The sequence below is a fragment of the Aythya fuligula genome, chromosome 2 (genome assembly GCF_009819795.1).
Source record: "Aythya fuligula isolate bAytFul2 chromosome 2, bAytFul2.pri, whole genome shotgun sequence".
NCBI classification, from domain to species: Eukaryota; Metazoa; Chordata; class Aves; order Anseriformes; family Anatidae; genus Aythya; species Aythya fuligula.
The window spans coordinates 92361110-92386665 of NC_045560.1; the positions used below are offsets into that span (position 1 = coordinate 92361110).

The 25556-nt window shown below is 41.7% G+C and overlaps 1 protein-coding gene across 1 annotated transcript in view; it reads right to left on the reverse strand.

Moving 5' to 3' along the window:
- The window catches only part of TERT (telomerase reverse transcriptase), a 30372-nt gene extending 8739 nt beyond the window's left edge, over positions 1-21633 (reverse strand). Inside the window, exons 1-10 of the mRNA XM_032182159.1 lie at positions 21406-21633; positions 18827-20672; positions 16019-16214; positions 12293-12482; positions 8492-8674; positions 7011-7172; positions 6538-6633; positions 4796-4881; positions 1604-1717; positions 937-1008 (exon numbers count right to left, since the gene is read on the reverse strand). Coding sequence (XP_032038050.1) covers positions 937-1008; positions 1604-1717; positions 4796-4881; positions 6538-6633; positions 7011-7172; positions 8492-8674; positions 12293-12482; positions 16019-16214; positions 18827-20672; positions 21406-21633 — 3173 coding nt within the window. The remainder of the gene's footprint in view (positions 1-936; positions 1009-1603; positions 1718-4795; positions 4882-6537; positions 6634-7010; positions 7173-8491; positions 8675-12292; positions 12483-16018; positions 16215-18826; positions 20673-21405) is intronic.
- Between the last annotated feature and the right edge of the window lie 3923 nt (positions 21634-25556).

Consider the following 25556-nt stretch of genomic DNA (forward strand, 5'->3'; position numbering starts at 1 on the left):
CTGATGAAAAAATCTTGATATTTCTCCACAAGGTTTTGCCCAAGTATCTCTATTGCCAGGAGGCCTGCTGATCACCTATCATATCTTGGGTCAGCAGTATCATCTCATGGACAAGCAGCAGTTTGTCTTACTTGGTGATTTATTCATGTGCAGGCTTTATGCTTTTAAAAGGGGAGAGGAAGAGGTGGGCTCTTATGGTTGCGGAGTAATGGATTTCCCCAGTTCTAACACTACATTAGAAAAACTGCTATTATTTCCTTTGTGGCAGAGAGCTCATAGGACCTGTGAGCAGCTCCAGGAAGAGGTTCTCTCACAGAAGAGGCTGCTTGTCCACAGAAAACCAACAAAGTTGCTGCAGGAGCTGACACAGAACAAAGACACTGATAACTTCAAAGGGCAAGGCAGAGAACATCTGCAATGCTAATGTGAGTTGCATTATGTTGAAAAGCCGTTCTAGAGATTAATAGCGTGAGGCATTCCCCGTGTATTAGTTCTATTATTTCCAGGACTGTAGATCCACACATACCTAGAAATTTCCTTTTGTTCTGAAGAGGAACAAAGGACAAATGAAGTCTTCAAAGCACACTGTTTCACTGTTTAATGCTATTAGTGCTTCAAATCATACTTGATTGATTTCCCCATCGCCTTACAGGTGATCACAAAGCTGCATCCTTCCGACTATGAAAAGCAGGAAGCAACTGACTGCACTGCAGATGCTAAGATTTTCTGAAGTGTCTTCAGTCAGCAGCTAGGTCCAGAATTAAAATCCCAGTAGAAATCTCCAACCATTTGAACTGCAATAGGTTTTTAGTTAAATCAAAAAAAAAAAAGACCAAAAATATACCTATATGTACAGGCATGTATAAAGGAGATCAAAGTGAACGACCCATAAGATGTTAGTGCTTATTACTTTAAAGAATGTCATTAATAGCATACCTTAGAAAAGTTCTTGCATGCGTTAAATGTGGTGTAACCAGCAAAAAGTCATCAATGAGACGGATCAGGACTCTGTAATCAAGAAGAAAATGACATTAAAGTTTTGGATATGTAATCCTTCCAAATCTGTCATACTCTTCAGAGAAATTATTTGCCCATTTTAATTCATACGAACATAGAGGTTAATATGATTTCCAAAAGCAGACCTTATAAAGAAATTCTCAGTTTTGCTCCTTCCCTAAAAAAATAATATATATATATAAAAAAAAAAGAAAGCAAAGGGGCAAGCTACATGAAACATGACAGGAATTTCCAGCACACAGACTGGATTGGATGTACTAAGAGCCACACAGGGGCTTCTAACAAGGTGCCTTTACACCATTCCTAAATGCTGTGCTCTTTTTAAGTCTCCCACCCACAGATCTAGGAAAACTTTTTTCACTTCTTTCCTTTCCAATCTTATGAATAAACACAGGAATTCCCCCACAAAACAGATGCAGGTACACTGAAGCAGCACAGATCTTTATGTGCACCACACTCCTGATGGAGCTGGAAATCCTTGAAATTCAAAATTAAACTTGATAGAAAAGTCTAGCATATATATACACACACTGTACATTATGCACTACTATAAAAGAGCATACAGAGAGCATCCAAATCTTCCTACCCATCCTTCTGTACCCCACTGAATAATTTGTTTTCCATGTCTCCATAGCACAAGCTGCAAAGCAAGGTTGACAAAAGGGAGCCTTGTGGAATTCCAGAGCACTGTAAGTAGTAACTACAAAAGAATAAAAGAAAAAAAAAAAAAAAGGAATCAGAACATGCAACAAAAAGATTTCAATAGCCGTTAAACATTATTTTTTTTCAAGTATAACGTATATTTCAATAATTAATATGCTGAAAGCTTGCTAGTTAACCTGACCTCAATTTTTTTTTCTTTCCCCTAAGAATCTAGATATGGCTCTAAAAGTTAAGTTTAGCAGTAGGAAAACGAACAAAAAAACAACTAAAGCACATTTTTCTTATTAACAAAGTCCAGTAGACAACTGTCATTAAATAAAAGGAATTTACAACTGATCTCAAACCACAAAGCCTTTTCTCCTTTATAAAAAGAAGCTGTGGTGGCACAACTCATCTAAGCTTTTTAACTCTTTTTGTCATTGCTTGTTTTGAAGCTATGCAAGAATTCTTGTACAAGAAAAATAAAGTACACAACAAATCTTTCAAACTATATTTTTAATTATCATCCAAACAGCTCTTAGTAAGTACTCACTAAAAATCTATAGACTGAAGCTCAGTGTACACCTACAACAGGAATTAAATTCTGGTAGATTTTGATATGGAGAAGTTCTAGCTTTTCTTACAAGCAATAGACATCTCCATTGAATTTAAAAATAAATGTTTATCACTATCAAAGCTTGCTAAGTTTTCTTTAAAAAGTTCTTTCAGCCACAGAAGTCAGAATAAGAATGTTTAAACTATATGATATAATTAAAGTCAGGCTGTTTGAGGTGCTTATTCTTGGCTTATACCAGCATAGCATGATCTGGCTCCTGAGAGTCATCATGCAGCACTTGCAGGGGAAGCAGGCGATCAGGCCCAGTCAGCATGGCTTTATGAAAGGCAGGTCATGCCTGACGAACCTGATCTCCTTCTATGACAGAGTGACGCGCTGGGTGGATGAGGGAAAGGCTATGGATGTGGTCTACCTTGACTTCAGCAAGGCTTTTGACACCGTCTCCCACAGCATTCTCCTCAAGAAACTGGCTGCTCTTGGCTTGGACTGGCGCACGCTTCGTTGGGTTAGAAACTGGCTGGATAGCCGGGCCCAAAGAGTCGTGGTGAATGGAGCCAAGTCCAGTTGGAGGCCAGTCACTAGTGGCGTCCCCCAGGGCTCGGTGCTGGGGCCGGTCCTCTTTAATATCTTCATCGATGATCTGGACGAGGGCATCGAGTGCACCCTCAGTAAGTTCGCAGATGACACCAAGTTAGGTGCGTGTGTCAATCTGCTTGAGGGTAGGAAAGCTCTGCAGGAGGATCTGGATAGGCTGCACCGATGGGCTGAGGTCAACTGCATGAAGTTCAACAAGGCCAAGTGCCGGGTCCTGCACCTGGGGCGCAATAACCCCAAGCAGAGCTACAGGCTGGGAGAGGAATGGTTGGAGAGCTGCCAGGCAGAGAAGGACCTGGGAGTGATGGTGGATAGTCGGCTGAATATGAGCCAGCAGTGTGCTCAGGTGGCCAAGAAGGCCAACAGCATCCTGGCTTGTATCAGAAACTGTGTGACCATCAGGGCTAGGAAGGGGATCGTCCCCCTGTACTCAGCTCTGGTGAGGCCGCACCTCAAGTACTGTGTTCAGTTTTGGGCCCCTCGCTACAAGAAGGACATCGAGGTGCTTGAGTGGGTGCAGAGAAGGGCGACGAAGCTGGTGAGGGGCCAGGAGACCAAGTCCTACAAGGAGCGGCTGAGGGAGCTGGGCTTGTTCAGCCTGGAGAAAAGGAGGCTCAGGGGCGACCTTATCGCTCTCTACAGATACCTTAAAGGAGGCTGTAGCGAGGTGGGGGTTGGCCTGTTCTCCCACGTGCCTGGTGACAGGACGAGGGGGAATGGGCTTAAGTTGAGCCAGGGGAGTTTTAGGTTAGATGTTAGGAAGAACTTCTTCACTGAAAGGGTTGTGAGGCATTGGAACAGGCTGCCCAGGGAAGTGGTGGAGTCACCATCCCTGGAAGTCTTCAAAAGACGCTTAGATGTAGAGCTTAGGGATATGGTTTAGTGGAGGGCTGTTAGCGTTAGGTTGGAGGTTGGACTCGATGACCTTGAGGTCTCTTCCAACCTAGAAAATTCTGTGATTCTGTGATTCTGTGGCCATGGAAAAGATTCTTTGCGTGTGTGTGTACATTTATATATGTATTGTATTTTATACATAAATCTCTTTACTTTTAGGAAAATTCCTGATGGTTTAGCCCAATAAAGCATATGAATTGGTTACCTGCATCCCAGCTAGTTTTTTGACCTTTACTGTAGAAAACATTTATCTCCTCATTTAACTTGTCAGGCAGTTAATGCTAGAAAAGTTAACGCTAGAAAAATTTACAAATGCTCTTCTATTTGCATCCTTGAAACCTTTTTTTCCCCTTCCCTCTATCCTGAGAGTTTAATTATTCTAAAGTTTGTCTTTCAAAAGGAAGAAGCTATTCATCCTAATATATCTTACTCTGAGTTTAGAAATAAAAATATTAGTACTTGGTTTCAAGACTTGGTACACATTTGCCACCTAGAGGCAAAATGTAAATAGCAGATCAGCATTTCTAGGAACACAAGAAACCTGCATTACATCCCCCCTCTGTATAGACACCCAACTCCTAATTTTGGAGTTGCCAGATGTTTTAGTTCTTGTTGTTCTTACCTTGTATTTTTATTGCAACTTGCCAAATAGCAAGGCCATGCAGAAAAGGTTTTATTTTGCACTACAGGGAAAGGACTAACAATTCTTTTGCATGATTGCTTGGATGTTCCCTTCCTTCTGGTCACCTCTGTGGATCTCAACTTTTTTTTTTTAAAGTATTTTTCTTTTGAACTATATCTGCAGTTTTAAATGAAGGTTATGGATCAACAGAATGACGCATTTTTGTATAATAACATCATCCACGTGGGAAAGACAAATTTTATTCAAATATAAGTGAGTCCAAACCCCTCCTGCTTTTATAAAGCTTAAATTGATAAATAGATTTCAAATTAACACGAAATAAAAATCTTTAGAAGACAGATATTAAAAATTCCCTGACTCAGTTAAAGGTATCCCATTTAGCAGAAAAACAACAACAACACTTACTCTTTAAACTATTTTTTTCTTACCTGCGCTCAATTTCCAGGATGTTATTACTTAGCATTTGAAGAAAAAAGTTAAATAGACTGGCACTTGTCTCATTGAAAGTTAAGCTCTAGAAATGGGACAAAACAAAACAAGATTTGTACTTTAGAAGTGTGCTGAAACTAAAAATATAGTATAAACTGAAAAGATGCATATTAACCTTCCTGAAAAGTTAGGCTGTAATAGTCGAGTTAAAATCTCTAGGGTAAGAAACAAAGCAAACACCTAAAGTAAAAGTCTGAATATACACCCTAAAAAGCCACTCACATCCAACAGATGAACAATGGAGGTTTTAGTTGTTTTTTTTTGTTTGTTTGTTTGTTTTTTTTAGGAGAAAAGCAGTTTTGATTGGTGTTACTTGGGAACTTAGTCAAATATAACATCTAAAACACTTTTTAAAGTGTTTATTATTGTACTATATTACAGCAATTTATATCTCCCTCTTTTAGTCACTTCGTATCCAGAGGATCATTCTTTTAACTGCCCTGTTCTTTTTGATTCCACAACTACTGATAAACTCACTTGCCAGTTCTGCTGCAAAATAAATCCTTTGCCCAACATTAGCAATGATCCATGCATGACAGCCAACTTAGTATTTATGAAGCCTTCTGTGTTAAAAACATGTAATAAAAGCTTCATTTAGAGCACTTTAACAATGATTTAGATCCCTTTAACAATGATTGCACAAGAACTTAAGCAAAACAACTCCCTATGTGCATAGATTAATCATCTGACAAACGCACCCAGTTTTTGAAAGTTATGTGAGAACACTGTATTGAAATGCTATCACAATGTATTCAGGGCATGGAGATCCATGCTGGCATGGCATTTTTCTCTTAACACTTTTTTATTTTTTAAATCTCACGCACACATATGAAAAAGACAGCTGCTGTTCATTTAATACCTAACATCTAATTTAGATGTCCACTGGAAGGAGAACGAAACAAAATACACATCATGCATACAGCTGGTTTTCATTTTCATCCACGTACTCATTAGACTCTCTGTATTTTGCAGGATCTTGGAACTGTGCACCACTCACACTGTACACTCTAGCCCTACATAGATTGTACACTACCATTTTACTTGTATGTTAGAAGCACTAATTACTCTACTTCATAATTCTCCACTGGCAAGTGAGGACAAATTTGACAGAGTAGCCTGTGAGGAAGAAAACGGTCTGCTCATCTGGGGCTCAGGATGAGCCCCTTATTTTAAAGGGTCTCTTTAAAATAAGCTGATTTTTTAAAGTCATTTTTCTGTTAAGTGAAGTTTGCTATTCAGGGTGCCACATCAGGGTGCCCTTAGTTGCTTAGCTTAGAATACACTTTTCAGTTTCCTATTTCTGTACATTTTGGACAATGCATGCACTGAAGCCTTTCTTTATTTCATTTGAAAATTCTTGCAACAAGAAATGAAATTCAATAGGAAAGAAAAAAAGAAAACGATGGTTTAAATAGAACAGAATCGGACAGAAATGAGAAAATCCGGGAGAAATCCAGAATGACATTTTGTCAGGGTTCTTGCCTCAGGCATCACTTACACTGAAAGCCTGTTGGAAACATCGCATTTTTCTATGGAAAGTGCTTGGTAACCACAAGACAGGTCATGTCACCACATAATATGTACATTCATTTAAACAAGCAAACAAAGAGAAACCCTAAATCCTCCTCTGCTACTTCTGTAGCTTTCCCTTTCAGATGAACAGAAGCCTCCTAATATTTACCTGTTCAACTATTATTGCATCTCGCAATGAGGTACTCTCATGAAGCCGGGACACAAACTGCTTCATGTCTGGCATAAAATCCTTGAAAGTAGAAACCTGTATATTAAATAAATAAATGACAAAAGCAAAATAGAAGATTCATTAGCAGACAGAATGTATTCAGTGAAGATCAAAGACCCACTCTTACTGCATTGTTTTAATCTAACAGATCTGTTACTTTTAAAACGAAATTTCTCCCTCGTGTCTCTCTGTTCCCACAATACATTTTTCTTTATTTATTCTTAGTAACACTGAAGCATAAAAAGCAGTTTTGTTCCCTCCAGAAAATTTCCAACAGTATTAAAATGTTTTATGAAGTAATTACCTATTTCAAGTTTAGACACACACACACACACAAAAAAGCTATAAACAAACATATTCTTTGGACAGAAACATATTAATAGCAGCATGTAGGAGAAAGTAGCAAGTCATACATGTCTCCTATATAACTTCCTGGTTTTTCCACTTCCAGTGATCATAACCACTGCATAGCGCCGTATGCAGTAGACAGTTTTTTTCTCAGGTTTTAAGACCTGTGAAATCACTTCCACAAGTTTATCGTGAGGAATGCTATCAAAAGCCCTGGACACATCGGCCTGAAACAGAAGAAATAGCTTCCATTATGCTCTGTACCTTATGTTCCATATTCACCAATATCACCATAAATGCTGTGTTAGTACAGAAAAAAAAGTTACTGTTGTAGTATACAATCATGGCTGAAGCAACACGTAGGAGTGAAAATACATCATTATTTCCAAATGTGTGACAAAGCAAACACATTCCTTAACTGAAGAATACTTTCCTCAGCCATCAGTGAGTTTTCCCTTGCAATGGATAACCACCAGTTTCAAAATAATCCTCATTATTAGCAGAAGGTAGAGCAGGTCCTACGCTCATCTGTACTGTGTAGCACTTTTTTAGTGATTATATACCAGTGGAGATGAAAGGTAACATACTGAAAGTTGCACACACAGCCCTAAAACTTACACTTAACTTTCAATCATTTAACTGAAGTTTACTGCTAACATTTTTATATGTTTAGATATTTTAAGAAACCTTCCTCTCCATACAGTCGTGAAGATGACATCTTACAGGCTCCTGGAAAGCTGAAAACCTAGATGTTTTGCCTCTTCTAAATCTCATATTGCAATCTTAACTTTGCCTTTTCTTGTCATTGTCACAATTCAAAACCTTCTGAAGAAGCAAAAAAAATGAAAGAACTATGTCAATAAGATGATTTTTTCGTTTGAAAGTTAATGAGACAATTTCTGAAAATAGGTTTAGGACATGACACCCGGAAGAGAAGCCTCACTATATTATCATAGGTCTGTATAGTTTTATATAAGTCACACCAACTCAAAGCTACGCAACTTTTTGTGCTTCAGCTAGTCATTATTTAACACAAGTGTTAATTAAAAAAATAATCTTCAAATAACGAGATGTGACAAGCACTCATTTTTTTCAAGCAGGAGAGTAAATTTGCTGGAGAGACACTAGAGTTAGGGTGTTTATTTTTAACAGACACTGATTGTATGGAGAGAAAAGACACAAGACACTGAATTTATTCAAATACGTACATCTAATCTTTCCCATTTTTCATTTGAGAAAATGTCCCTAAAATCCTATTCAACTTTACATTTTTGTCCCATTTTTGTACTTAAATGTAACTGCAGAAACAGTGTGTGTCCAGAAGTGAGAACTGTTACGTGACAGAAAGATGAGTAGAAAAATATCAAAGTAAAGGAAGCACTACTGCAGAAGAAACAAAGCAAGCAATCTATATTAAGTATGCACAAAAACTGACATAAAAAATAATAATAATTATGCACTTACATCACAGCTATTCTCCGTTGTTAAAGGTCTGCACTAGTTGACTTATAAAATTAGGTTGAATACTGGATTAGAAGAGGCATACCTTTACATAGTAGAAATGAGGAATTTCACCATCTGATTTAAGAACCTTTTTAACAAACGTCTTCCACGTCTTGTAGATATCATCTCTCCCAAACACTGAAGAGCCGATGTAACTGGTGTTTATAGTTCGTTCATAATTTAACACACTAAATAGATTTTTAAGTTGCATGTTGTAGTGATTCATCTAAAGAGATGAAAAAGAATCACCCTGAAGTGGGTTGAAAAATTCTAAATTCCATTCAATACAGACATTTCTCATTTAGATGAAATGAGAGGAAATTTGTGTATTTACTGAACTTTTTTGGTCAAATACAGTCTTCAGAAAGCCTGAATACAGTGGTAGTAACTACTTGGAAGTGACAAAACAGACTTAGGGATGTTTTGGGGGATACATTTAAATCCTTTTTTTTTTTTCTGTACTTAACTCCTGGCAAACAAGGTCTAACAGTCATGTACATAAATGGATGGATTTCAGCAATAAAACCAACACCAATTATAAGGTAACTTTTCTTAATTATCATCCATTCTCTCTCCTGGAGATTACCAGCACCACAACAAGAACATGTGCCTAAGACTTTAAGCTAAATCCATCTGCATCATCTGTTGAGCCTTTGGAGACAATTTATGTGGGTACTTTAGCAAAAAATTTAACTCTCTCAGATATGGGAATAGTGAAATACTAATTTAAGATGAAAAAAGTAAAAAATAAAAATAAAAATAACTGCACACTTGCATACTAATGAATGTTTATAACTTAGGAGAAGTCCTCCAAATTGCGTACACAGAATATAAAAGGTTTCTTAATCTCAATGGTAGTATCGTGATCATGACACAAATGCACTGAAATTACTACACATGGAAGCTTAACAATTCATCTGAAGAAATTTACTTTTGCACTGAAAAAAATCAATTAGAGGCGTCAGTGAAAAGCTGGAAAAGCTAAAGCACATCAAAAATATTTAGTGTGCTCCTGTGTCGTGGTTTAACCCGGCTGGCAGCTAAACACCACGCAGCCGTTCGCTCAGCCTCCTCCCTCCCTCTCTGGGACAGGGGAGAGAAATGGAAAGTGAAGCCCGTGAGTTGAGATAAAGACAGTTTAATAAGACAGGAAAATAATAATAACAAAATAATAATAACAATAATAATAATAATACAATGGTGATAATAGGAAAGTAATAATGTGTACAAACAAGTGATGCACAATGCAATCGCTCACCACCCGCTGACTGATGCCCAGCCTAACCCCGAGCAGTCCGGCCCCCTCCCCCCGGCTAGCCACCCCTATATATTGTTTAGCATGACGTCAGATGTGATGGAGTACACCTTTGGGCAGTTTGGGTCACCTGTCCTGGGTCTGTCCCCTCCCAGCTCTTACTGCACCCCCAGCCTGCCTGTTGGCAGGACAGAGCGAAAGTCTGAGATGTCCTTGGCTTGGTATAAGCACTGCTCTGCAACAATCAAAACATCGGGGTGTTATCAGCACTCTTCTCATCCTAAGCCAAAACACAGCATTCCACCAGCTACTAGGAAGAAAATTAATTCTGTTCTAACTGAAACCAGGACATCCTGTCACTGACTGCAGAACATGATCCAACTTCACTGTTTTGCATAAGGTACGTAGTTATGTTAATTCATTGGCTGATCTTGCAAAATATTTTTGACTAGTCCATAAAAAAAAGACAGCTGAAATTTAAGACATCTTCCTGAATCCAGTGATTCTGGATTTCAGTGATTCCTGAAATTTTGTTCTCTCTTTTCTGGCATAGGGCGTGTTCCTAAGAAAAAACAGCCAGAAGGGTAGAGATATAGCTCAAAGATAAATAGAAGCAGCAAGAACAAATTATCAGAAGTTCCTCTTTTCTTTCTTAATGAGTGGGTCCCAAATGGTTGCTTTAACACCTTTTCACTAAACTGATGGCCATATGGGTGCGTGTGGGTAAATCAGTAAAGGACAAATGAGGCTTTAGAGTTCAAAACCTAGCCTGAACGAGGCCTGAGAGACTTGGAGTCACAGTATTCACAGTGGCTTCTTGCTTTAATGCTGGCAGGAATTGCATCCAGTCTCTCAACTTCCCAGAACAAATCTAATCCACAGAGCTATCAACATCTTTGCAAAGCCTGAGGGTCTGCTAGAATATCTGCAGAATTAAGTAAAAAAATTACATACTCTCAAATTGAACAGATCACTAAGAATCCTCCCCACATCCAGTGCTTCAGGCTTCCCATTAAATATTTATGTGTATATATAGAAATACATATATACACATACACACACACAAAGATTCAAACAGAAAGGGAAGAAGGATGAAAAGAAATTACATAAAACCCTTAAATCAAAACAAAATATACACTGATCTGAGGACAAACTCACAGAACTGGACTTATTTCACCATGTTTTTTTGCAGCCAAGTTCGAGAGCTGCTAAGAGCCAGAAGTTGATTTGCTGGATATTTGAAAGGTTATCACTTGACAATTCATCTTGACGCATTCCAGTGCTGAGCTATGGAAGCTGGCAAAGTCTACCCCTACAATTCCAGACTGGTTTGCAAATTCCAAAGCCGGGAACACTGTCAGATAAAAAGAACCTGAAGCTGGTCTTCCTCCTACACTTTAAACGCCTGGAGAAAACCGGAGAGCAGAGAATAGCTGGATATGGGACAGGATGAAAAACTGGAACAGACTGCAAGATAAGAGGCCATGACAGAAACAAACTGTGCAGCCATGAAAGTTTTGGAAAAAAAAGAAACAAAAAAAACCCACACTACTTCCAGTAGGTTGTAAACCCCAAATTGCTGAATATGTTTTGCACAACACACTTTATTTTTGTGTCTGTCTCTGTCTCAGAAGTGACATAACACTATTACAGCCTTTCTTGGATTTATGAAAATCAGAAAATCATTAGCCATGCTTCATGATGTTCTCCTATGAAGCCACTTGACCAGCTACCATGGTTGACTTTGAACTTTTTTTTTTAGTGCATTCAGCTCTCAGGTCTTCATTTATGCCAGTCTGTTACGGGAGCAACAGAACCTTTTCCAGCACTACAGCCATTCCCAAATTAACCGTGTGCATGCTCTGAAATCTGACAGTGCAATAGCCACAGAAAGACGATGATGAAAGTAACTATTTCAGAGCAGCTTTTAGTTGCTCTCCTGAAAGTACAGTCTGGGATCACACACTGAACTACGAGTACTAAGTAGCCCCTGAACTCTCACCCATCTGAGCAGTGTTTCATCTTGTGCTCTACATGGGACACAGCCTTAAGGAAAAACAACTAATTAAGTCATGGGAGAGAGTGGAATTGGGCTCCCACTGCATCTTGCAGTTAACTGGCTTGTTGAATGGGTTATTTTGTGAACAGCCATCAACATGCACAATCCGCATTCAGGGAAACCCCAACAGGCCAGACTCATCTGTCCTCATCCTTACATGATATCTTTGAGTTTTCTGTCGTTCTACCCCCACGGATGGCCAACATCCACCACAATCAGACACAGTTAGCAAGCTGAGAGAAACAGATGGAAAGAGAAGAGAGAAAACATGCTCACTGGGCAGGCCATGCCACTCTGTTAGCCTCGTCTCCTTACGGCAGGCTTACAAGCAGAAATATGCAGTTCTGGAGTTGGAGACTAATGAAAATTAAGCAGTAGGAAAGGAGAAGCTATGCTCAGTTGCAATGGGTAGGCACATTCTGTCCTTCTGATTTCAGTGTCTCAGTTCACCACTAGTTTTATATTAACGACAACACAAAAACCAACTCACGTCTAACAAACCCACATAAAACAATCAGAAAAATAAACACCTTCTTTGCTCTGCTTTCCTTGCTCAACGTTTGTGCTTCAACAACACCGCTCATTCTGACGATGGGTCTTAGTCCACTGACTTTGGGAATGAAACGGAGCTTTGATGCCATCGGAAGGTATTTTTTTTGATGGATCGCTTCCATCTCCTCTGCAGTTAAAGGACGTAGCTGTACTTTGGAAAAATGCTTTCTAAAATACAAATACGCATTGAGTGTAAGCAATAGGGAATGCAATAAAAGCTAAAACGTTTCATCTCTTAATGGTAATTGAACCCAGACATTTTACTAAGAAGATAATCACAAATTTCTAATGAAACTGCCATGGAAATCTGAATTTCTGAACAGTTCCATGGTTACCTTAATGACAATGTAATATAATAATAAAAGAGCATATATTTCTTCGTGAAGAAGATTAAGGTAACAAAAAAATAAACACACCTAAATTAACACAAAGATTTATCCACAAATCAGGCAAGTATATTTGAACGTTATGATTTTTTTGTAATATAAAACTACAGACAGACATTTTACATGGTTTCAAAAGCTTGAAAGATATAAACCAAGTTGAATAGGACTTTTTGAATACTGTGTAAAGAGAGACCCATGGCAGGACTTACAGAGTGTAATGAGCTGTTCTACTCCTGACATTTAGGAGACCTACTACCTATTAAAAGATATTGAGAACTGAGATACTAGATAAAAAAATGAGGGCAAAAATGAGGGTAACAGGATTCAAAAGAATTGACCTGATGAGCAGGCATCAGCTAAAAGTAACCAGCAGAAAACAATAAAGAAGTGAAGACTCCCAAGTCACAAATTTATCTTACTGGGAAATGTGCTTGCCCCTCACAGCCACCCCCTCAGGATTTACAGCTCGGCGTAGCTTAGTCCAAACCAATACTCTCCTCCCATGCAGTAAGGCAGGAAAAGGAGGTGACACAACAACCTTGCTTTTACTTAAGATGGTTAAAGTGCCCTATCTGCCACAAAAAAAAAAGACTTGGATCAGTGTCCTACACTGCTTGTATTATTCAGAAGGAAAGGATGTGCCATTTCACAAAGCCCTACAGCCCAGTTGTTAGGATACTCCCCTGGGAAGTGGAATGAGAATTCAAATCCCTGAAGGGCAGAGGATGCAACTCTAAATTTGCATTCATATTTTCCATATCCCACATAAGCCCACAGGCTGCTTTAGCAAAAGGAGGCCATGCTATCACAAAAGATGGTGGATGGATGGTGAAAAACTGGTAAGCATGCTCTAGGAGGCATCTGAGAAGCCAAGCATGCAGGTGAAGCACACAAATATTTTTCTCTTGTGCATGCCAACACAAGCCACATATAAGCCAAAGATCCAGGTGCTCGAGACTGTCAGGGTCCAAGTGACGCAGTGCATGCCAAAGGGGACATAGAGGCATCCTGGTCCAGCAAGCTGAGCAAGTGTTTTGGATTTGTATTCAAACTTGGAATAAAATTCCCAAAGTACAGAGGCACTTTGAGAGAGTACATACAATAGTATTAGCTAGATCACCAAGATAAAATAAACAACACCAGTTCAACAGAAACGATCAAATCATCAAACCTTCATCCCTTTGCATTTAAGACACCAGAATGCAGAAGAAAGAAAGAAAAAAAAAACACACCACAAAATCCACCTCTTAAAAATATGACTTCCTCTGAAAGTGAAGACCATGGCCAGTTATTCACAGATCTTCAACATTACTGCCTCTGGCCAGTTGTGGAGCTTGATGTCATTTTGCCTGCATCAACCCCCATTGCTTATTTCATGGCATTTATGGCAGGGCTGGTGATTTTGAACATGCACTGATGTAGTGGCCACTGAACCATCCCTAGTTCGTCCTCACAGCACTGCTAGGGATTTATCCTCTGAAGAAAACACAATGCAAAGGCAAACCCATGAGTGAAGTCCTGGTCTGTTTCATCCTTCCTCTCTCCTCCAAAGGAGGACAAAAAGAAGTGGGAAGGCATCAGTGGCTATGCCTGGCTTCCTGACAGCAATCTGACCATGAGCAGCTCCAGCTGGAGAGGAGGAAGAACCAAGACAGCTGCAGAGCAGTCATCAGGGAAACAACTGAAGCCAGATACTCTTTCCTCCAGGGAAAATGGAAGCAGCTCAACAGCCTGTGGCACTCAATCATCAGAAGCTCCTGAAAATGCTGCTTGGGAATGAGGGGATGGTGCCCAGAGAGTCTAGAAATGGTCAAGGCAACACAGGCAGCCCTAAACAGCTGTTTCCCAGCATCTCTAAATCCCAAATTTTCTCCTCCCACGTGAAACAGGCAGCTTGCCACCTGTCTGAACGCACTCAGCTGGATCAGTAACCTCATGTTACACAGCACGCTCTGAGAACAGAGTGCTGAAGTGCTGGTTCCTGCTTGGTGGAAATACTCAGGGCAGAAATAGGAAGATGCAGGATCAGCCCAGATTAGGGTCCCTTGTGGTCAGAGCACCTTGTCCTTATGCACTGGGTTTCTTTTCAGGGAGGGGGAGGAAATTGGTGATAGGAAAGAAAGGGCCAAAACCAAAACTACTCGTTTTCTTTTAACCATACACCCCATTAAAAAGAGCATTATACCTAACCCGTAAGATTTATTGCTAGGTGGCACTTTACACAAAAAAAAATTAGCTTGTAAAGTACATTAAAACTACATAAACCACTCATTACAACACTAATGCTGTTAGTTTGAAGACAGGACAAACAAAGTATTCCAGGTTGAAAACTGTGTTCTGCTGCTGTTGTTTAACTCGCTTATATGGGCTGTAACTGCAAACAGCTCCAGGGCCCCATGAAGTGCAAACACACAGGCAAGGCAGTTGCACGGGAGAGATACCAGCGTCAACCTCAAGCAGCACAGAGATTGTAAAAAGAATTACAAATTACCAAAAACCACAGACAAAACTGGAGATCAGCAGACCCCGCCAAATGTAAAAGCTGCACCATTTAAAATGGCAGAACACAAGGCATCGGGCGTGCTCATGTCCAGCAGTTCCAGAGCTCTCCTGGACACCAGCAATTTACCATGAAATCCCAAGGGATGTAAACTCTGGAGATGTACACGTAATACTGTTCATTAAAGGTGTCTTTTGATTTTCGTTATTTTTAATTCAACTGCTTAAGATTTGGTCTTAAATAAGGTGCTAACTTAAGCACACACACATTTAAGACCAAAAAAAAGCAGCATGGAATTCTACAGCTGCACTAAAAAAAAGAAGCTGCAGCTTTTAAACCCTTCAATCTTATAGTAATTTAAAAAAAAAATCCCCATAAGGCTACTGTCTGAAATAATGGACAGAGTATTGCAGCAGATTTCGTTTTTGTAATTGAAGCAGTTAAAGAAAATTCAGCGTTTTTTAAATTAGCTTTCCCAAGGTTACTTTGGGATGCTGCCACTATGCTTTACTGATGGTTAAAAGGCGTAAAAATTTGATGTATCAAAACAAAATCCTCCTCATAATCGATTTTGTTATTGCAAAGGTCTCTGTTCTCCTACCAAAGACATTCCAATTTGCCTAAGTTTTCTCACACAACACATTTATGGATCTACAAGCCATGCATATTACCAATACAGGTTGACTCTTCCTTTGGAAAATTAAGCAAATGGGAGGAGGATAAAGGGGCAGTAAGTAAAAGCAGAGTTGTAACTTTACAGTGCAAAACATGAGACTTCCATACATTTCATTAAAGTTTGATTAGTTTTCTAATTTTACCTAATTCCAATGTCCTGTAACTTGCTCCAAATACACTTTCGGTAGTAGAAGAGCATGTTTTTCTGGAACATGGTCTCAGTGATATAGAAAAATGATCTGAGCAACTCAACAACATACGTATCCATCAGCCAGTATAGGAATTTAGCCAAAATTTCTTCACGGTAACGGTGTTCAGAGGCAGGAACAAAGTGATTACCTTCAACAAACAATTGAAAGGTAGTTATAGCAAATAACTACTTATATTTGTAAATAAATAAATAAATAAAATAAACAGAACACACACACACTCATTTCTTACCATGAGGTTAATGGAAAGGAAAAAAAAAAAAGCAAGAACAATTCCACAGATGCAGCTCTGATTTTTCACTAGTATTAAATAACATGACCCAAGCTTAACGAATAAAGATGGAAACTAATTAGCAGTGATAAATGGATGCACATAAAACAAATACATGCCACCAGCAGCCCGAAGACTTACTTTCATTGCTTGTGCAAGATCTTTAATGCACAATGACAGGATCATTTTGAAGGGAAGGATAAAATGGAAATAAAGTCTATTAGAATATATATATATGTATTTAATAAATATGCAAAAGAATGAGAATTCTTAGGTATATTGTAAGAATAATTGAGAGAATAATTGAAAGAATAATTTCCCCTGGGCTGAGCTGGGGAAAGAGGTATTTCAGACAACCTATATAAAACATTGCTGCAGTCAAAAAAAATCAGAGTAAGTCTGTCAGCTCTCATAATATTTAGATGGCATGAAAATTACGAGGCTAGAACATTTCTAGCTGCTATCAAATTTAAGCCCACAGGCTTTTTTTGTGATGTCTAAATGCAGGCAGGCCAAGTGTAGAGTAAAATTCTACCCTACAAATTCTGAATTTTTGCAACTTCTCACTGATACTTTTCTAATTAAAAGTAGAATTTGGCATAATGCAACAGGGTAGTTTAAAGAGACTCTGCAGAAACATCAATTAGCTGCACAGCACAAATCATGATTACTGCACAAATGTGTTAAAAACAGCCAAATTTGGACACGAGAGAGCTGAGGATTAAGACTGAAACTTAACAAAGGGAAATAAATTTCCAGTCCTCTACCCTGCTTGATTTTTGTGCTCTTCGGGGCGGAGACACTTTCATGTATATACGGCACCTACAAAAAGACTGCCACAAAGAGATGAAAGTGTTCACTTCAGCAGAAGCCAGAAAACATCAATGAAGAACTCTATGGCTCTTAGAAGATTCAACTGAAAAGTCATAACGTGCAGGCCACAAAATACACAAATTAAATCAGCATGTTAAATAGCTGTACTGGAACTACATCACCAGCTTTCTGATGTTTTGACAGCAGCTGTCAATTCCCTGAACTGTAGTCATGATTTACAAGAAACCACCACCACTTCTTTTGGAAAAAAAAAAATGCCTGCAACGCAGCAAAGCAATTAAATGTGCTTTTAAACTTCAGGCACATGGGAGTAGTTTAAAAAAATAATAATAATAAAGTTAAGCTTATGTGTTGCTTTTCCTGGAACCAGACCACTGAGTAAGATGGTATTAATTTTTTTTTCAAAGGTAACGCATTCCAAGTAACTCCAAACCCAATGCATTTTTACTGTAAAAACCCTTTTGAAGTATGAAACTCCTCAGCATTTTGAAAAGCACATATCTGAGCCAAAATTTCCGTGTCTGTGTATTTGGAGTATTAGCAGTTTCTTATAGACGTGTACCTCCCCGACTTTTGACATCAGGTCTCAAATACCAGGCTTTATTTTCCTCCTTCATTACGGAGGACCTGGAGTAATTTCAGAACCCAACTGCACCTTTCTAAAAAGGAATACCGTTTTCATCCCTCGTTGCTGCAGGATCCAAGTATATTGCTAGGTAGGAATAAATTCTGTAAACGTAGCAGTTAAGGAAGTGCACTCCACATTTCACAGATGAACAGAATGTGATAGATGTAAAAAGAAATAAACTACAATATCCATGAGATCCCGCAGCAATCAATCACAAAATCACAGCTTCAGCCCAGAATTATGTCCTAGGACAGTGGCTTCAGAAAGGCTTCTTCAGGGAAGCAAAATTTACCTCTCACCACCTGCAATGACTGGACAGGAGGGATTCATACAGAACTCAGGGCAATCAGCTGGCACTTCCACCCTCCTGGGAAGGTGGCCAGCCCTGATGACAGCTGCACCACCCCCTGAAAGCTGTGATTAATAAGGGTCTCCTGTTCCCAGAGGAGGACTCTAAAAAGGTAACTGATGGTGGGCAACCACGGGCATTGCCTAGGTCCCATACCCACGTCTTTTTCACAAGGTCGATGTGAGGGAGAAAAAAAAATGCTGTGGGATGATGGTTTACTCCCAGAGATACACGTGACTCTACAGGCATCTGGATTTGCTTTTAGCACTTTTTTATCACTTATAGTAATGAAAAGGTAGACTGCATTTGCTCCTTACATGCTTAGGTGACAGTTATTGGTAATGTGGGGAGCAGAAGGGAAGGAGTTTTGCTGTAGGTCCTGGTTCTAAATTCTAGTTTCTGTCTGAAACTGTCATCCGATTAAACACAAACAAAAATAATGAAAACTTACATTTTCAGCATACAGAAGACAGGTTTAAGTATTCCTCCACCATCAGTTAATGGCAAACACTATGAGGTTTGCTCTTGCAGCTCCATCAACAGATGCTAATAAGCAGTGAACCCAATGACTCCGCACCCAGATTCAATGCCCTCCCCTCTGCACCTTAGACCTGACCAACCACCCGACCCCCCAACCCTTAATTTTGCAAGGTTAAGTACCTTTGGCCAGACGAAGCCACATGCAGTCATTTACTCTCATCTTCCACATCAACACCTGCAAGGAAAGCTTAGCGTACTTCCCCATGGAAATGAACGCTTTCACGTTCTTGAAGAACTGGCGCTTGTTATGGTTTGAACCCCAGAGCTCGGCGGGGATCACCCGCTCCACACACTCCCTCACAAAGAGGTACACCTGGAAGTGGCTGCAGTGCTCCTTGAGAAGCTCCCTGAGGACTGAATCAGACGCCTCTGCAGGGATCTGCTCCTCACCCCCTGGCTCCCCGCACGCAGATGCTGCGAGAGGAGCGCGTACGCTGCTGGGCACGTTGGTGTGACCAGATTCGCATCTGCTGCTTGCCACACGCTCAGCAGGCTCCTTCCCAAGCTGTTCTGCTTGCTTGCGAGCCTCTGCTTGCCCAGGCAAAGGTGCCCGACTGAGCAGCTTGGCTTTTTCCAAAATGGCATCAGATATCCGAAGAGGGCAATTTTGTCTCAAGAAAGCTACGTAAGGAAACTTTCCATGATTCTTTAAGAGTTTTTGAAACATACTTCTCATTCTCCAGAAGCGTTTGGGAAGCTTCTTCTTTCTCCATTTTTTCTGTGGCAGGCCTTGGTTGCGCTTTTGCCCAAACGGATTTGGGCTTAAGAATATTGTTTCTATTAGCCGCTTTACACCTGCCTCACTACCCTTCAGGCGATTCAATAGGAAGGATTTTGAGAAACGTTCCCCCCAGTACCTGCGAGAATACAGAAGAAACTTCCTGTCAATGTATATTGTAGATGGCAAAACCCTATTTGGTACCTCCTCTGCCAGATGAGCTAGGGGACTTTCCTGCTTTTTGTGTCCTGAAGAACTACTTTCTGTCGGTTCGATTGGTATCCAATCCAACCGAGGTATAGGCCTGCGTGTCTCTACTCCCTTCCTGCTGGATCCTGCTTGCATTTCAATGCTGGGCTTTGAATGTCTGTTACTCTCAGCTCCTTGCAGGAAAGAGCTTTTGTCTGCCACAGACTTCTTCCCGTGATGAGAATTGTGAACTAAAGAAGGACAAGACATATCACTGTTACTTCTTTGAGAAATGTTTTTTTCTTTAATAAGACTTACAGAACGTGATGCTACACAGCTGGTTCCGTACCTCTTGGGAATACTCTGGTTTACATTAGGAGCGGTATTACAAGCCTGTTCCTCCCTCTCTTTCTCTTCTAATCTTGCTCTCTTAGCCGTGACTTCCAGTTGTTCCCTAGCAAGCTTCCTTTTTAAGGATGGTGCTGTAGCTGACAAACCTACATTGGAGCTACTCTGTTTTTCCAGAGCAGCGGACCCTAGGCTTTGTATAGTATTGCTGGTTTTATTTCTCATGCTGGAGACATTAGCTTCAAGTCTTTGCCTGCGTTTCGACTGACGTGACTTTGAAAGATACTGTCTGTGAAACATTAGCCTTTTCTGTGTATACTTAAACAAGCTACTACATTTGTGCTTTGAAAGCCGTTGTTTAACAAACGCTGAGGCTGATTCTACATTTTGCGAAATAAGTTCATAAATTGGTTGCCCACAGACTTGGTAACAGTTACTAGGGGGAACCAGCATAAAGATCGCACAGTGTTCCAATAAATACATCATCACGTCATCCCCGATCCTGCTCAGCAGCGTTTCCCAGAGGCCACTGATCCGCATGGTTTCTGTTGCGGTGTTGGGCAGGTAGCTGTACACGTTTGAGAGCGGCATGATTTGGAAGTGAGAACTGTTTTCATCCAGCAGGGAGTATCCATATGTGAGGATGTTCTTCTTCTTTTTCCCACACAGCCTCTGCATGACTCTTGAGATGACTTCGCTCTGACTAGATAACTGAAGAAAGAAAGAAAAAAAAAAAGGAAGATTAGTTTTTAATCAACGACTCTTCTACAAATGACGGCGCGTGCTTTAAATAGCCAGGCACGCCAAATGCACGCAGCCCCCAGCCTTCAGCTTCAGGTTAAACCTTTTCAAAGGAGCGTTTCCGATTCGCAAGCACAAGACTGAAGTCTACGGCAAGGTGTTTACGTACAGTCACCTGAGGCGACTGCTTTCAGGAAGTCTTTTTAATGCCTGCCCTTTTGATCCAGGCTTTCGTGCCCAGGAAGCACCCGACACTTTGCCTCTTTGCGCTCTCAGCAACCCAGGCTCAGGGCTTTCGGCTCTCTCTGCCCCTAACCCTGCGCTGGCGCAGGCTCTACCACCAGGGCTGAGGCCTGCGCTTCCTTTTACGCAAAAATAAAGGAGTTTTAGCAAAACAACCCAGCTCACAGCTTCACAAAAACACCCCACAGCCGGGCACGGACCGCACCGCGCCGCCCCGCTCGGCAGCGCGGCTCTGCTCACCCCCGCGGTGCCTCCCAGCACTTTGCTCCTCTCCCAACCACTTCTCCTGCCCCAAGCACCGATTTATGAAACACTCAAGGGCAGAAAAGCGGCCTTTCTCCTTCCTAGCTGCCCCGCGGAGCCACGCTTTGCTCTTCCACACCCGACCCCACAGCAGGGGCAGGAGGCGCCCCATTCCCCGGGGCAGCCCCGCACCTCACCCCCTGCCTCCCCCCCATACCTGCTCCAAGCTGAAGGGCCGGGGGATGTCGCGGGCGCCGTGGGGGACACACACCACGCACTGGGACACGAAGGTGCGGTAGCAGGCGGCGTCGTCGTCCCGCACCACCTCGGCTTCCTCGGCGCCGCTCTCCCCCAGCCCCCGGACGAAGGTCTCCAGCGGGGCCGCCTGCGCGTAGCAGTCCCGCAGGGCGCCCAGCACGGCGCCGAAGGGCTCCGCGCCCGCCATGTTGCGGTGGGGACGCCCGCCACCAGTGCCACCAGTACCACCAGTGCCACCAGCACCGCCATCACCAGCACCACCACCACCAGCAGCAGCAGCACCTGGGGCGGCCGCCGCCGCTCCCCTCCCTTCGCCCTCCCGCCTGCCCTCCATCGCCGCCCCCCTTCGCGCTCCCCCGGACGGAGGGCTACGGCCGGACGCCAGCTTTTTAAAGAAGGCGTAGCGTGGAAAAAAAAAATAATAATAAAAATAAATAAATTAAGAACGCCCTCTCTTCACAAAGGAGCCCCCCGGGCGGCGTGCTGCGCTACCCCAGCGTGGTCGAGGAGAGGCGGAGGCCGGGGCGGGGCGGGTCGGGTCGGGTCCCGGAGGGATGGAGGCTGCTGTCCAGCTCCCCAGTGCCTCCCTCCACCCTGCCTTCCCCCACAGGCACCAGCACTGGCTTTCCTGCCTGCCTTCCTTCCTCCAGCACCGGCCTCCCGACCCCCGGTCTGAGGGGAGATATTGTGGGGAGACACTGTGGCGAGATGCTCAGGGAGGATGCTGAGGGAACTGCTGAGGGAAATGCGCTCCCTCAGTGATTTCTCTCCTTCTGTGCCCAACAGGCACATCATCACAGCCATTCTCTCCCTCAGGAGGCTGAGGGACCCCTGGAAGAGATGTGTGCTTTCCAAAGCATCCAAGGGTGCCGTGGAAATGTGCTGCGAGCACCGCGCGTGGCAGGGTGGGTGCAGCAGACCATGGTCGACACGGGAGGTTGCGAGGCAGGAAACCAGCCCTGGTTTCGGTACAAACGCGTGTCTGGCACAACGTCTGGCCAGGCACTTCGGCTTTGATTTCTCAAGCGGCTAAGTGGCGTCTTCTTGGTGAATAATTCATGCTGCGTGTCTTGGGGATTGCCTGAGCTACAGTCGACATGGGTGTTGAAGACCAAGTTTTTGATTGAGTCTTGCTAGTGTATTAAGGTAGATTTCCTGTGGATGAAATCAGGAGGATTCACATCCAAGGAACCCCTCTTAGGATCTGCACTTGGTAGAGGGTCTGTCTGAAATTAGAGTAATTGTAGAAGAGGTTATGATGGAAATGAGCAGAGTAAACCCTAAAAGCAACCAAATGGCTGGTCCCGGGGTCTTGTCAAACTCTGGAATGAAAGATCTGAATTGCTCATGGTAACGTAACCTACTCAAAACTTTTCTTGGTATCTAAAGGCTTCACGGTGACAATATTCACACAAAACCTTAAAGGAGGGTTGCGGTGAAGTTCTGGAGAACTGCAGGTCTCTAAGCCTGATGCTTATTTCATGTAAAGTAGTAGAAATAACAGAATATATGACTAGTAGACGCTGGGAGAAATGCCAGTTGATTAGTCAATGTTGGTGCTATTAAAAGGAAGTCCTGCCTTAGAAAACTCTTGGTGCTCTATGAAGGGTTGAGAAGACATGGAAATTACAGTGATCTGGTTGGTATATTTTACCTGAATTTCCAAAAGCCTTTGTAAGGAAATGTTGTAAAAGAAGAGAAAATAAAAAAATAATAAAATAAAATAAAATAAAATAAAATAAAATAAAATAAAATAAAATAAAATAAAATAAAATAAAACACTAAAAAGGAAGGTGCTGATATGGATATATTACTGTTTAAAAGGTAAGATACAGAGGTAAGGATAAATGGTCAGTTCTTTCAACCGAAGCAGGTCACTGCTAAAGTTTCATGTCAGTCAGCACTGCATAACTTTCATAAATGATAACCCAGAAATACTGTATGTAAGTGGTAAGCAGTAAGATTTGCTGATGGGATGAAGTTATTTAAAGTAGCAGGGACACAAGCAGACTAGAAAAGTGTAGAAGAACATCACAAGACTAAGTGATTGAGAAATTACATGGCAGATGAAATTAAATGCTGTTAAATCTAGTGTGGTGTAGAGGTGAAATGCACTTCTAGGTTTGTATGTAAACTGGTGGGATCCGAGCTGGTCGGTACCACTCAGGAGTGAGATCCTGAGGTTCCATAAAAGAAGTCAACATTGCACTCAGCAGCAGACAAAAAACAAACAAACAACAAAAACAAACAAACAAACACAAAAACTAAGGAATGATAGGACACCATTATGCCATTGCATTGGAAGGGCAACAAGCCGCTGGTATGTAAGGAATTTGGGCGGCTATTGCTTGTCATTAGTATTGTTGACAGCAGCAGAGTGCAGAGTAAATTTAGTCAAGTCTTGGGCTGCAGTGTGAACTCCCAGTAACCTGAATGTGGTATGTAGTGGTGATTGAGCAGCTCTGAGAGGCATTGTGCTAGGGTTGGATGGAGACAGGGGGACTGCTGACAGGGAACTGCGCTGGATGAGAGCCATAACCAGCAAGTAAAAGAAACCATTCCACCCCACAACAAAGAACTGCCGATCTGATAGAGCATGGTGTACATGTGCCAGCAACTGATGGGACTATAGCTGATGAAGCAAAGTTTGTACGGGTATGAGAACCCAGAGGAAGCCTCGAGCAGGTCCATACTTGGAGGTACCCAACATGAGCTGATCTACAGATACCCTTAAATTCTCACTGCTTTAAACAAGAGACGGAATTCACGAGTGAATTCCAGATGCCTGGGGATAACCACACTGCTAGGGGAAACAACAGGATCCCCTAACAGCATAAATTCATGGTTCACCTACACCTTGAATGCAGTTGTGCTCTTCTGGCCTCTGTGTCTCACGAGGGATGTACCAGAATTAAAAGAAGTTCAAAGAGGGACAGTCAAATGTGTGGGACAGTGGGCATGAAGATGAGAAGGACCACCTGTGAGGTCTTGGTAGTTAGCGTGTCCTTGAAGAGGTGAGTATTGGCCCACACCTTTCACTTTGGGGGTCTTCCTTGGGAGGTGCAGCCCAGGACCAATGTACAAGGGAGCAGTGGGACTGTGGTGGTACCACAGCTGAGAACATGCTGGTTGCAGGGAAGGTTACAACTCTTTGTCCCTATGCTCCGGCAGCAGCAGAACCATGTTGTCAAAGCTGGTTGACATGCACGTGGGAGATGGTTGTGGGTATTGCTGAGATTCTGAGGAGGTCTTTGGGCCATCATTTACCTTGACCCTTTCTACCAACTGTTGGTAAGTGCCTAAGTAGGTGATGCCTCCTGCTGATGCCTTCTTGGTGACAATGACTACAGCAGGGTTGTTTTTTTTTTTTTTTGCGGGGAGAAAGGGAGAAGAGGAATACTAATGTGGCCAAACTAACAAGGTCTCTTTTCTCCTATTTCTTTCCATAGGTACCATCCTGCTTTTCTGTGTGTCTACGATTGCTCGAGAGAGAGAATTCAGGAAAGAGATGGGGAAAGTAACATGGAATAGAAGTTATTTTTAGGAGGATGAATTAGGAAAAGAGTAGAATCATAGAGTCATGAACAGAGTGAAGAACAGAATCATTAGTCTCTTCCAGCTAAAGCTAAAGCTGGAAGAGATCTATGGAGGTGTCTTAGTGCCATGTCTTACCAGGTTTTAAATATCTCAAAGGATTGAGACACCACTACCTTTCTGCTCGAACTTGTCCAGTGTTTTACCACCCAAAGAGTAAAAGGATTATTTTTGTATGTTTAAGTATAATTTCCTGGGCTCACTACCTCTTTTTCCTGTCCCTGGATACCACTGAGAAGAGTTTGGGCCCGTCGTGTTTACATTAGCTATTTATATACTTTGATAAGATCTCCCCTGAGCCTTTCCTTCTTGAAGCTAGACAATCCCAGCTACCTCAGCACCTGTATCAGATACTCCACTTGCTTAATCATCTTAGTGGCCTGTAGTGGCATGTTCTAGGCTCACTCCAGTATAACTATCACCCTTGTACTGGGGAACCCAGATCTGAATGAATAATGAAGTCATAGTTCTCCTCAACAATCTTCATCCTTCAGGGCACACTTAATCTTATCCACA